At 41.2% G+C, this 14,800-nt stretch overlaps 1 protein-coding gene across 1 annotated transcript in view; it reads right to left on the bottom strand.

Moving 5' to 3' along the window:
- The window catches only part of STAG1 (stromal antigen 1), a 2,620,144-nt gene that overhangs the window by 512,081 nt on the left and 2,093,263 nt on the right, over positions 1-14,800 (bottom strand). Inside the window, exon 24 of the mRNA XM_044070350.1 lies at positions 7,954-8,102. Coding sequence (XP_043926285.1) covers positions 7,954-8,102 — 149 coding nt within the window. The remainder of the gene's footprint in view (positions 1-7,953; positions 8,103-14,800) is intronic.

Genomic DNA, 14,800 nt, shown 5'->3' with positions numbered 1-14,800 from the left:
ACAAAGTAAATTTTTTATTGATTTTTTTTTTTAAATAAAGGACATCAAAGTTAACTTACCTTGAATCAGATAATGGATGCCACTGCAAAGAATCACTGTTGAAATATTTGTGCATGGACAAAATCCCTTACTAAATCTATTTGCCAGTCTCCAGTTCAATAATGTTATGGCTTTAATATACTGATGTGTTTGCTCATGCCTTCCAAATATCTCCACCATTACATACCAGTTTTGCAGTGTAGTAACCACCCGACATGCTCATACACCTTTAGCCATCAATATGCAGCTACTCCTGTTCATGCGAGTATGTGAATTCATTTTCAGACTTAAGGTATGGAAGCTGCACTGAATAATTCTAGGTGCTTGTTCAGGTTTCACATGGTGCTTGCTTAGAGCTACTCTCATGTTAAGCCACTATGAATATGTTGCACTGCCACCTCTGATATCAGGGTAATGTTTTAATCTTTCTATTCCCGCACTGCACACTAGCAGTATCTGGTGCAAATACAACAGAGAAGTATGCAAGCGATACACCACCTAAGCATCATTTGCTGTGCAGAATGTACAAGTATGCATACCAAATTTCTGTGTTTCCAAACATCGGTGTTACTACATGACTACTGAATAAAATGAACAGCACTCAGGCTGGGGAAAGGACAAGGGAGCCATGACATTACAGAATGGGTGGGTCTTATTATTTTAGTTAGAATCAGATGACGGCTGTGGTGATGTCACTTTGGGGGAGGGAACTGATTAAAAAAAAAAAAAAAAAAAAAATACCTGCACTGCCTGGCCTCGATGATGTCAGTAATTGGGCGACTCCAGCAAGCTTTATTCAAACGTGAGAGAATCATTTTGTAAGTGAAACCATCACAATATGAGAAGGTAGGCTTCTGTTACAGAAGTAAGGGGAATTATAAAAATTGTAAATGCTTTATTGTTGTTGCTTTACAAAGGACAATGTAAATAGGGAGGAAAAGGGCCGTGAAGTTGAGGAATACATTAGAGAAACCTGTTGTACTCCTTTAAAGACCATTGGGGCAAGCAATCGGGCCCTGTAAGACTGCTGTGGCAAATCCAACTCTGGATTTAGAAAAGATAGGCAGGTGGTAATGCTTGGTGAAAGTATGTACAGAGCCTCCAGGTGGCAGCTTCCAGGATGTCCCTGGTAGGGACTCCTCTGAGAAATGCTGCAGAGGTAGATGCAGCCCTGGTGGAATGTGATCTTATCCCCTGTGGTGTAGGTTTTCCATGGTGTTTGTAACAGAAATGGATGCAATGGGCTATCCATTTGGAAACGGTTTGCTTTGAAATGGTCTTCCTCTCTGCCCCTGCAGCAAAGCTAACTAGCAGCTGGTCAGAATTTCTGAGAGGCTTAGTTCTGTCCAAGTAGAATCTAAGCTGTCTGTGCACATCCAGAGAATGCAGTACCCTTTCCCCCTTATTTTGAGGATTAGGGAAAAAGGTAGGCAATGAATGGGCTGGTTTAGAGCCACACTAGACACCACCTTGGGCATAAAGGATGGATTAATCCTGAAGGAAACCCTGTCCGCATGGAAGATAATGAAGGGTTCCACTCCCATGAGGGCCTGCAGTTCAGACACTCTTCTTGCTGAAGTGGTGGCTAGAAGTAAGGCTGTTTACCAGGAAAGGAATTTCAGTTCTGCTGTAGCAGCTGATTCGAAGGGTGGAAGAGTAAGTTTTTCCAATACAAAGTTAAGGTCCCAGGGTGGACTGGGAGCTCTCCTGGGGGGTCTTACATTTTTGGCCCCTCTAAGGAATTGCTTTAGCAGGGAATAAGAGAAGAGGGGTGGCTCAGTATTATAATGAGCTGAAATGGCAGAGGCATGAATTTTAGTTGAAGAGAAAGATAGGCCCTTGTGCAGTATTTCTGTTAAATAATCTAGAACATGGGGTAAGCTGGGCACCATTGTGCCCCTCCCCTGAGCCTGGCTCCAGGAACAGTATCTTCTCCACTTTTCTGAATAGGATTTTCTACTACTAGGCGTCCTTGCCTCAAGAATGACATCCAACACCTGCTTGCTGAGGGTTGCTAGGGGTGAGCTCAGGGAATTAGCCAGGCTGCAAGGTTCAGGGTTTGAAGCTGAGGGTGCAGAATCCAGCCCGCTTGCTAGGATAGCACGGAGGGGGTCCGTGGCAAATGCCATGGTTGTAGCCCTGTCAGACTGCACAAAAGGGGATACCAGTGCTGGCGTGGCCAGTCTGGGGCAATCAGTATTGTCCACGGCTTGTCCTGTTTGATCTTTAGCAGAACCTTCGAGTGGAGAGGCAGAGGGGGGAAGGCATAAATTGAGAGGCTTTCCCAGGAAAAGGACAGGGCATCCACTTTCCAAGCTTGACTGTAGGGAGTTCTGGTGCAGAATTTGTTCAATTGGTAGTTCTGAGGGGAGGCAAACAGGTCTACCTCTGGTGTCCCCCATTCGTTCCTCAAGAGCTTGAATATTTTGGGTTCCAGTTTCCATTCATGTGGGTCTATGAGATTTCTGCTTAGGTAGTCTGCCAATTAATTTAGTTTTCCTGGCAGGAATTGAGCTTGCAGGTTCACTTGGCTGCTCAAGGCTATGTTCCACATAGCCATGGTTAGTCTGCAGAGGGGATAGGAATGGGTTCCCCCTACTTGTTTATGTAACAAATAACTGTGGTGTTGTCTGTCATTACCAGTAGTTGTCCTGGAAGAATAAGGTCTTTGAAGGCTGTCAGAGAATTCTATACAGCTAACATTTCTTTTTGATTGATATGCAGGTGCATCTGTTTTGGGGTCCATTTGCCCTGAATGCACTGCCCTGCCATGTAAGCCCCCATGCATATTCTGATGCATCTGTTGTTAGGGTTTGGGCGGCAAGGGGTAGAGTGAAAGGGAGTCCCTTGTTGTGGTAGCAGGCCTATGCCCACCAAAGGAACTCTGCCTTAGACAAGGAATGCTAGGAATCATTGTTTCTAGGTCCTGAGAATGTTGACACCATAGACTGTTCAGATACCATTGAGTTTCCTCATATGCAGTCTTGCATATGGAATTAACAAAATGCAAGAGGCCATGAACCCCAGGGCTTGCAAGATCTTTCATGCAGAGAGCTGCGTTTTTGTGGCCAGTAGGCTGAAATAGGTTGTTAAATAATCTTGTTTCTCTGGAGTGAGGAATGCCATCTGGGAAGTTGTGCTCAAGCTTGCTCCCAATAATACAATCTGTTGGCAGGGTACTAGGTGTGATTTCTTCTCGTTGATGGTGTACCCAGTGAGGTCAGAAGTCTCTCTACAAATGCCAGGTGCTGTAATAGCAAGTCCTGGCTTTCTGCCTGAATCAGGTAATCGTGCAAGTATGGGTAAATCTGAATATTTCTCTGCTTGCAAAAGGCAATAGCTGCAGCTAGGCATTTTGTGAATACCCCTGGCACAGTAGATAAGCCAAAGGGAAGTGCAGAGAACTGATACTGCATGGAGCCCGCCCTGAAACGTAGGTATTGTCTTGCAGGATTCCCTTATTGGGATGTGCAGGTAATCTTTCTTTAAGTCAAGGGTTGCCAGTCAGGCATCCTTGGCTAGCATAGGAAGAAGCTGTTGAGGAGTTAACATTTTGAATTTTGGAACCCCCAGAAAGGTGTTGAGAATAGACAGGTCCAGGATAGGACGCCAGGTGTTTTGTTTTCTGGGAACTGGGAACAGTCAAATAAAAACCTTGTCCCTTTTGTTCTGCTGGGCAGGATGAATAGCCCTGATACTGAGGAGAGAAAGCACTTGTTTTTGGGCCTCCACCCACTGATTTGGGGGGGGGGGGGCTGGCCATCCACTTAGGGTTGGTAATGAGTGGAAGTGGAATCCGTATCCTAAGGAAACTATGTCTAAAACCCATTTGTCCTGGGTAACGAGTTCCCAGTTTTTTGCATGCAGGGTGAGCTTTCCTCCTAGGGGAGCCAGTAGTTGAGCAGGGCTTGGAAGAGTTAAGGATAAGTCATTGTGCCATTTTTCCAAAGGGGGGAGGGCTTACTACTCCCTGCTTTGGAAGTGGGAGCTCCCCACTGCTTAGATCTGTGTACAGCCTGAGACTGAAGTCTTGGTGGTCTGCTGCTCCTGATTTTGGACTGAGAAGGCCTGGAAGGGAATGGAAGAGACCAGTTCTTTGAAGGCCAATGCCTACTGAATCTAGGAGGCTGTACTTGTAAGAAATCTTTTTAACAGTTTGCATAGATTTAGCTTTTTCCTCCATCCTTTTGAGGACAACTTCTGCTTTGTTGCCAAAAGGGCGGTCTTGGTTTAAGTGTGCATCCAGTAATTTAGCTTTAACATGATCTGGCAAGTTTTGTTCCTTAAGCCAGGCATGCCTTCTAAGTACATACCCAGTGACAGCAGCCCTGCAAGATGCTTCCAAAGCATCAACACCACACTGCAAAGTAGGCTTACCAACTTGTTCAACAGAATGCATTAACTCTTGCAACTCTCTGTGTTCAGCACAATCAGGAATCAACATAATTTTCTGTTTTAATAGTCCCATAATATGCTGCTGATACTTTAAAATATGAAACTGGCAATTTAAAAGCCCTAATGACCAAAGTAGCAGAAGTGTATACCTTCTTACCCCTTCTGTCTAAAGCTATACAGTCCCTATCAGAAGGGGTAGGATTTTTGGCAGTAGTAGCCTTAATGCCTTTTGGTCCTTGGGAAATGGTCTCTGGATCCACAGTGGGATTTTTGAAGAGGAATTTGTGAGAGCCAGGTACTTTGTAGTACCTGTCAGGTTTCCTGGGAGCTGGAGCAAGGTGTCTGGGATAAGGCTGGATTCCAAGAAAACATCTACACTCTCCAGAACAGAAGGGATAGCTAGAGGCCTGTGTTGAGGCAGGTTTAAAAATTCCCTAAGTCTCTTTTTGGACTCTGAATAATCCTAGCTTTCCCACCGGAAATGCTCCCCAAGGGTATGCAAGGTTTCACCAAAAGAAAAATCTTCTGGGGGGAAGCAGAAGGAATGGAATCCTCTGCATCAGAATCCTCATAAGTAGATAAGGGTAAATCCTGGTAGTCAGAAGGAACACAGATATCAGATTCCTGATCAGAAGAGCCAGTAGGAAAATCAGTTCTAGGTCTCTTAAAGGGGGAAGGCTGGCTTCCCCTAAATAAGGTAATAAGGTCTTCAGCCATTCTAATCATTTGTTTTTGAGGCATATGGGCCTGAGTATGCGGTTTGGTCGTCGGTTTTCTAGGCGTAGTGCGAGCTTTAGGCATGAGGAATTCAGTATTTCGAGCTTGAAACGAAGTCATCGGTTTAATATGAAAGTCGGTAAGCCTGAATACACCCTCAGAAGCCGTTGCCGGCACAGTGGCTCCGGACCCATCCAAGGCGGAGACATCCGCAGGTTCCATAGTCGAAGAAGCATCTCACAGCATACCTGACTCCAAATGGGTCTCAGTAGAGGCCTGCGAATCTGTAGTAGCGGGTATCAGGGGCTGCGAAAGCGCCTCACTTGAGTACCGGCAGGCCGGCGACTAGCTTAACAGAAGCGTCGGCGGCAGCTTTGGACCTATGCGGTCTGTCTCTGTCTTTACCCTTACGTTTTTTGGAAGATCAGTAGTCGCATGGCTTAATTAAGCCATTTCAGAGTACAGAGATCGAGAACGAAAGTATTTAGCTACAAAAATAGCCCGACAACAAATAGTGCAAGCGTTGAACAAGGCACAAAACTGGCAGCGAAGGACGTCATGGTCTGGGCCTAGACAGGTGAGGCAGTAAGAATGAAAATCTTTATGAGGTATTTGTTTTCCACAGGTAAGACAATTGTTAATTTTTTCTGACATCGGTTAGAACAAGAAAAAAGGATCCCCAACAGGGTACTTATTCTTTTTGAAGACTTCAGGTCTGAAACTTGAAAATGAAAATTTCAGGAGTTGGCTGACCGGCACTTGCGGACTGCTTCTGCTTTGGGCACAGCATGGCAAGAAAGACTGATGTAATGGCATCGGCTGCATGTTTTATACCCCTGACGTCATGGAAGAAGCGACAGCATCCGACGCAGAAATTTGAAGACTCTGGTATTCAGGACGGCTGAGGGCTACCTGCAGGCAGATAACCCAAATGTGATGACTGCAACAGTGAAACACGAAGAACATCTGTTGGGACTGGTGGACTACTACTCTTAGCAGAGCAGTCCCCATAAGAAGCAAGACTAAGACTGCCTGATGCTTACATGCCGTCCTCTGGCAAAGAAGAAGCTTCTGCTTCTTTCTGCAATTGGGTAGGACTGTACCAAAACAGAAAGTATAGCACAGTGCTTTTACTAGGCCATCTACCAAACCATAGAAAAAGACCAGTTGAAAAAAAAAAATCACTCTCCCCTTGAACTGGGTATCTAGGACAATGTTTCTAAGATCCATCATGAGAAATGAGTACCTCCAGCACCCCATTCAGTGCAGGCATGTGTCTGAACATTTGAAAAAGGCATGAATGCAGTCAAAACTGTACAGAGTTGCATGGAAGCCCACCTCAGAAGCTGCAAAGTCAAAAAGATCCAGGCCCTGACAGACTTTCAAGCTTTTCATGCAACTGTTCCACAGGAAACGACTGAAGCCTTCATAGGCAAGATGGGTTTCAGTTTTTGCTTGTGCCAGACTGAAAGCAACCACTGTCAACAAACACAAGACTCAGCTGTCACCGTCACTAGAGACAAGAAGCAATCAATTTTTTAATTTCAAAGCATTTCTGTTCTGTAGCGGTGGGTGTGTGTATGTTGGGAGGCGGGGGCTGAAGTCTTTACAAATGCCATATACAAAATCATCATTCCCTTTTCTTATGTAACATAAGCAGAAAGGATGCTAGTCTTCTGGAGGAATTTTATGATAGCACTACCAGTTAGTAAATGACTTGCTATCCATTTTAATTAGCTGACACTAAAAAGTCAAGCAGAGCAAAAACAACTTACACTAATAAAAAACAAATGGGTTAAAAAAAAATCACACAGCAACAATTATAATAAGGAAAGAATGGCAATGAAATAGGAAGGTCTTAAGACCCCAGGAAGGGGAAAATGGAGGGAGAAAAATCATTCAAAAAGGCAATTATGTGACCTACATTGAACATAAGGGGATAACAGGATGAGAATATGGCTGAAAAAATACTGAAGAACCTACAACATTGGAAAAACTACTTAGAATATAAAATTACAAACAGTACCTTGGAGCTGCTTCTACAATGTGACAGCTGTATAGCAAAGGACATCAGGAGTGGAAGCCATAGCATTATCAGTAAAAGGGGGAAGGGGCTAGTAATTTTGGAAAGTTTTCTCTGCTGACATGGATGGAGCTCCTCTCAATAGATCTTACCACACTGTAGTTATGAGTTTGAAAAGCCAGCACAAGTCAGCTGCCCTTTCAGGCCTAACATTTAAATGTCCCTTTAAATACTGTGTCACAGGAAGCCACTAAATGAAAGAAAAAATAACTGGGGAAAGAAGATGAGACTGGAAAAGAAAAGAAAAAAATACCAATGCTGATCATCAAGAGGTAGATTACAGTGCTTAGTAAGTTGATGGAGAGACAAGACACAATCACACTGAACAAGCCACTTATCACATGGCATTTTTATACCCCTATAAAATTACATTTGGAAGGCAGTGCTGCCTGCAACATGAAGCACGGCAGCCTCTATTAAGAAAATTTAACAATTTATAAAACAACCACACACTGTTGCAGCAGCATCTGTAAAACAGAAAAATACATATACCAATTCATTGCAAATTATAGCACACAATTTTTGTGCAACTAAATTTTAGGTAGCAGTAGTTGGGGGTGCTTTAATCTCTGCTACAAAAATTTTGAGGGTTGCGATTTTCAACGATCTGACATATTCCCATTTGAAAATGAGGCTGCCCTTAAAATAACTAAAGTTCAGACAGTGATAATGTTTGCTGTAAAGGCTAAGTTTTAGTATGGTTAATTTCCAATTCTTACTTGTGCAATGTGGCAACAGCTTCTCTTGTTTTGATTTGATCCAGGCCAAAGGTTAAAGCAAATCTGCGAGCAAGTTCTTTGATTCCACTGACATGTGCAGATGTTCTGTCAAGGTTTGGACCTTGTTCTTGAACTAATTCATTGAACAACTAAGAAATTAAAAAAAAGGCAAGAAATATACAGATTTACTGTTCAGGTTGACAGTTTTACAATGTACTCAAACAATGGCAATTTCTTTAATACAGTAAAGTATATTCCTGGCATGCTCCAATATCATGCAGACAGTAGCAAAGTGGCAGTTAATATTCAAAGTAAAATACTGCTAAGTTAAAAAAAACATAGTACAAATATTAGACGACAGTCAATAATACAAGAATGTACACTGAAGGCCTTCAAAGACTAGCTGCATTGGTGGCTCAGTCAGACCTCACCACCACAGGGCACAAGAATCCATCAGGAAAGGGACAGACAGAGGAAAATAAGCATTTTGAAAGAAAGACACCAAATGAGCACTTAAAAAAAGAAGTCTAAAATGATTACAAAATAGGGATGCAGAGTTAAAGTACAGGAAGAGTACTTAAAATATGTGTGTGCGTGTTGTGTTAGTGTGTATGTATTTATGTATGTAGATGTGTGTGTGTGAGTATATATATATATATATATATATATATATATATATATATATATATATATACACACACACACACATATACAAACACACATACATAGATACACACACACATACAGACAGATGCATACATACTTATATATATATATTATTTGTATATGATCAAAGAACTGAAGGGTAGAAAGTGCACTCAAAAATTCTAAGGGTAACTGCAGAAGGGATTATTTAACATAAGAGGGGGAATGAGAAAGCACATACACACACACACTATATATATATATATATATATATATATATATATATATATATATATATATATAAACACATACACACACATACAGTGCAATGAAAAAGTATTTGCCCCCTTCCTGATTTCTTATTTTTTTTGCAAGTTTGTCACACTTAAATGTTTCAGCTCATCAAACAAATGTAAATATTTGACAAAGATAACCCAAGTAAACACAAAATGCAGTTTTTAAGTGATGATTTTATTTATTAAGGGAAAAACAAACTATCCAGACCTACATGGCCCTATGTGAAAAAGTAATTGCCCCTAAACCTAATAAATGGTTGTGCCACCCTTAGCAGCAACAACTGCAATCAAGTGTTTGCGATAACTGGCAATGAGTCTTTCACATCGCTGTTGAGGAATTTTCACCCACTCTTCTTGGCAGAATTGTTTTAATTCAGCCATATTGAAGGGTTTCCAAGCATGAACTGCCTTTTTAAGGTCATGCCACAGCATCTCAATTGGATTCAAGTCCGGACTTTGACTAGGCCACTCCAAAACCTTCATTTTGTTTTTTTTTTTAAGTCATTCAGAGGTGGACTTGCTGGTGTGTTTTGGATCACTGTTCTGCTGCAGGACCCAAGTGCGCTTCAGCTTGAGGTCGCTAACTGATGGCCAGACATTCTCCTTCAGGATTTTTTGGTAGAAAGCAGAATTTCTGGTTCCATCAATCAAAGCAAGTCATCCAGGTCCAGAAGCAGCCCCAGACCATCACACTACCACCACCATGTTTGACTGCTGGCATGATGATGTTCTTCTGAAATGCTGTGTTACTTTTATGCCAGATGTAACAGGACGCACACCTCCCAAAAAGTTCAATGTTTGCTTCATCAGTCCGCAGAATATTTTCCCAAAAATCTTGAGGATCAAGATTTTTTTGTGGCAAAAGTGAGACGAGTCTTTATGTTCTTTTTGGTCAGCAGTGGTTTTTGCCTTGGAACTCTGCCATGCATGCCATTTTTGCCCAGTCTCTTTGTTATGGTTGAGTCATGAACACTAACTTTAACTGAGGCAAGTGAGGCCTGCAGTTCTTTAGATGTGGTTCTGGGTTCTTTTGTGACCTCTTGGATGAGTCGTCCCTGCGCTCTTGGGGTAATTTTTGTAGGCCGGGCACTCCTGGGAAGGTTCACCATTGTTCCATGTTTTCTCCATTTGTGTATAATGGCTCTCACCATGGTTCGTTGGAGTCCCAAAGCTTTAGAAATGGCTTTGTAACCTTTTCCAGACTGATAGATGTCAATTACTTTGTTTCTCATCTGTTCCGGAATTTCTTTAGATCACGGCATGATGTCTTCCTTTTTGGGATCTTTTGGCCTACTTTACTTTGCCTGACAGGTTCTATTTAAGTAATCTCTTGATTCAACAGGTCTGGCAGTAATCAGGCCTGGATGTGGCTAGCGAAACTGAAATCAGCTTTCCAAAAAATGTGATTAACCACAGTTACTTCATGATTTAACAAGGGGGGCAATTACTTTTTCACATAGGGCCATGTAGGTTTGGATAGTTTTTTCTTTAATAAATAAAATCATCACTTAAAAACTGCATTTTGTGTTTACTTGGGTTATCTTTGTCTAATATTTGTCTAATATTTAAATTTGTTTGATGATCTGAAACATTTAAGTGTGACAAATATGCAAAAAAAAATAACTCAAGAAGGAGCAGATACTTTTTTCATTGCTCTGTATATATGTGTGCGTGTACTACACACACACACACACACATATATATATATATATATATATATATATACACACATATATACATATATATATATATATATATATATATATATATATATATAGAGAGAGAGAGATATACACACACACACACACACACATACATATATACACACACACACACACACACACACACACACACACATATATATATATATATATATATATATATATATTTTATATATATGTATGTGTGTGTGTGTGGGGGGGGGGGGTTCTGGATAATTTTAGGAGATAAGACTACCAACAGAGAGCCAAATATAAGAAAGGTCATTACTAAAAACAGTTCAACTCTAGAACAAGTGCTTCACAATAGATGGGCTACAAAATCTAGTTTTAATGCTTGTAGCCACGGCAACAGCAACTACTTCATTGCTCCTATTTCGTTTTTGATCTCTCACTGGATCAGCTGAAGTGCAGCAGTAACGTAACAAGAATTCACTTCCTTGGCAGCATCAGTTCAGCTATAAAATCACTACTGCACTTGATGTTCAAGCTACTGTGCATACAAACGTAGGCAGATTCTGACAGGCAGGATGCCTGCCCATCAGTCAATGTTGGCAACAAAAATGAACAAACAGCTAGAATATGCCAGAGACACTAACATTAAGAAAACAGATAAATGTGTCAATAGTAATCCATAGATGCAATCATAAAAAAGTAGTCTGACAATGCAATCTTTTGATATAGGAGGTAACCAAAACAGAAGCAGTGATGTAAGAACTTTAAAATGTGATGAGGCAGCTCACTTTAAAATGACACACACTGAAAATAAAATTCTACTGTACTGCTATTCCTGCTATTCTTTGTTACATCCTCTGAAGAGACTGCACTGCAGCTCTGTAGTTCAGTAGAATTATTGCAGTCTCCAAGTTGTTACTGTCAATATAAAGGCACCTCATCAGGCACTGTAGATTATTTACAACTGGTTTTAACTGGAAGTCCATCTGAATTAAAGAATCCGTATTACTTCTATTTCTGGGACACTAATTCATCTTAGCACATCACACTGTTAACCCGGGGGCAAATGGTATACCTTCTTTGTTAATGCTTTCTCTCGTATTATTTGTACCCCCCCCCCCCCCAACTCCAGGGAATTTTTGCTTTGTTTACATGTTTACAATGCCTGGTAGGAAAATGGTTTGCACTTTTAACACCTGTGCAAATTTATGCATTAATCATTTATTTGTGTTTGTAAATGATAGGCTGGAACAGGACCCTACTGAGCCACTAACAGGGCCATGCAGCAAAGACTTTGCTGAGAACAAAACTGATCAAACACAAGCATGTTAAAATACAAATAAGTAAACAAATAAAATGAGTATTACAGATACATTGTATATAACCAAACTGCTTAATTAGGATATATTACTATGTAAAGGGGAGTGGCTAGTATACTGGTTAAGGTCTTTACCTCACAGAAACAAGGTAATGGGTTTAATTCTGAACTCTGGTTACTGGCTAGGCTTGTAATAGTCTGCAGACTGACAGCCTAAGATTTATCTACAAACAAGGACAGTTGACATGATAATTAAGGTATTTACTTCACTGATACAACATAACAGATTCTAGGGTCAGACATCCTCTGGCAGAAGGTGTTTAACCGTGTTCTCAAGTTGGGAAGCACAGGAGGAAGCTCAATATGTGGTTGCAAGACACACTGGTCACTTACAGAGAATTCCATAATGCTTTTCCAGTGTTTCAAATGCATCTAGAGCCACCCAAGCTAGATAAGAATATTTCTTGATTAACTGCACTTGTACTTACTTTATACAGTGATCACTACTGTTTCTGAGCATTTTTTAAAGCATGTATTTAATTTTGTGGCAAAAATTGTCATTTCTCTGTTGGCTTTTCTAGGCTGTGTGCCTCCAAATCTCTTTGCAGAAGGGTGAATTAGCCAGGAATTTAGTTGTTTGTAGTTGTTTAATATGCACTTGAGAGCTGCTTTTACTGCTCTTTTACATTAAGAAATTTCAGGATCAGACATCTTGTGGCATGAAGTGTTTACCTGGTCTCTCGGTTTTGAGAACTAGAGGAAGCTCCACGTGTGGTTATGTATTGGCTAGAGGTCACAGGAGTCAGTTTTCAAGCTTTTTTCTCTGTGTGGAGCTCTCCACAGGCCCTGTTAGTTGGCAGTGCCCTGTAGAGTATCAAATACCTAGACAGTAAAACTTATTATGAAGTTAGGATTAGATCCAAAACCTGTTAAACAGCGTGGCAGGGTGTTAAAATAAGCTTAGAGCAGCTAGTTTCAGCATCGAATAGCAGCACTACCATATCCTAGCATTATATAATATCGTGAGCTTAACCCCAGAAATTACCTAGAGGATCCCTGTTGAAAGCAAAGCCTCTATCCTAAACAGACCACTGTATTACAGGACCAGATAACATGGATATGCAATTTCCAAATGTATCTGTGGCCAGTTTGGTAGATTTGGGCATCCTAAGTCAACGCAGCAATTGTCTTATGTTGTCAGACAACCAATTAATAATTAAAGAAAAGAACACAGTATGCAAGAGATGTAAATATACGACTTCCTTGGAGGCAAAAATCTTGCATACAAATGAGGTTGTCAGGTAAAGCCATACTACATCACACACACACACCCTTATCCTGAGGTGCTTAAAAGAAACATCCCCAAATATCAAAGACCTACAAAGCCACCTACAGGCAGAGCTGCTCCTCAGCAATCATTAAAGCACACACTAAAAGCAACACTAAACACATCTCACATAAGTCTACACCTAATCCTCCAAGTGTAAAGCCCACATGGCAAGCATACACTGTACTTAATACTCTTGTCATTGGTGGCTCCATTGTATGACACACTGATGCCCCAGTCACCAACATGGACAAGGAAAAGATAACTGTAAGCTGCCTATCTGGAGCCAGGATTTGCAATATCATGCACACACTCAAGTTACTGCACCCCCAGGTAGCAATATGAGTCTGTTATACTCCACATGGGTGCACATGACCTGAGACACATCTCACTGGACTATATGAACAGAGACCTAATGGATCTTTTGGAATGTGTGTCACAGATAGGTATGAGCCTTGCACTGAGCAACATTCTATTTTCACCACAGATGATGCCACAGTATGAACATAAAATTATTAATTTTAATAACTGGTTTAGTTTCTGGTGTCATTCCAAGGGGATCCAATATCTGTTAGCAGGTGACGAACATGGTCAAAAGACCAATGTTGGATAGCATCTGTCTCCTTAGGCTTTGGATATTGGCTAAAATATTAATTCACCCCTTACAGCCTTTTTTAGACTATGCCAAAAAGAAAAAAACTACCAAAGTAGTGAAAAAGACTACAAGCAACCTTAAGGTGTAACTGCTCAATGCTCAGAGCCTAAACAAAAAACTCCACACATTCCTCACTCTGGAGAATGTAGACAACTTTGCCATGACCAAGACTTGGTTTAAAGCTGTAGAAAGTTCTCCGGAAGTGCAAGGCTATAATGTCTTCCACACATTCAGACCAACAGCAGCACAGACTGAGGCCAAAAGTAGAGGTGTTTCAGTTTATGTTAGCAACAAACATACCTTCAGGTTGGTTAAACTGTATGATACCATCAAGCTCATCCACGTGCAAGACACCATAGGTAAGGTTCCTCACCACATCATGGCTAGCTACAGGTCATCATCTATGAGCCTCTCCTCCCAAATATCATGGCTCTTACCTAAACCTACTACAGGCACTCACCATCCAACCAAATGCCCTATTCATGGGTGACTGACTACTCCTCTATAGGCTGGGAAATGTACACTGCCTCATACTCACACGCACATTTCCTTGGCTTTATAAACACAAACACCCAGGAACAGACAGTGCACGCTCCAACCAAAGGTTCATACATATTGGGTCTGGTACTCACCAACACGGAAGAATGTTGCATCCCACCTCCACCCTTCATGTCACATCCTCACTTGTGAGGTTGGATTACAAAGCTATCTCATTTGAAGTACAAAACAATCCAGCTAAACCAGTATCAGATAGGAATTATTCAAAGGCAAACTACATTCTAATAAGTTACAATCCATCAAAATTCAAGGTTCCCCCCAACCCCGAGACCACAACCACCTATGCAGAATTACTCAGAGAGACACTATATAAATATGTGAATGGTTGCATAGAGGTTGCCATACCTACCAGAAATAAACCCAAAACAAAACCAA

This window comes from Protopterus annectens, chromosome 4.part1 (assembly GCF_019279795.1).
Source record: "Protopterus annectens isolate FY-2018-M chromosome 4.part1, PAN1.0, whole genome shotgun sequence".
NCBI classification, from domain to species: domain Eukaryota; kingdom Metazoa; phylum Chordata; order Ceratodontiformes; family Protopteridae; genus Protopterus; species Protopterus annectens.
Note: the sequence above shows the minus strand (reverse complement) of the source record. Positions and strands in the feature narration are given on the sequence as shown.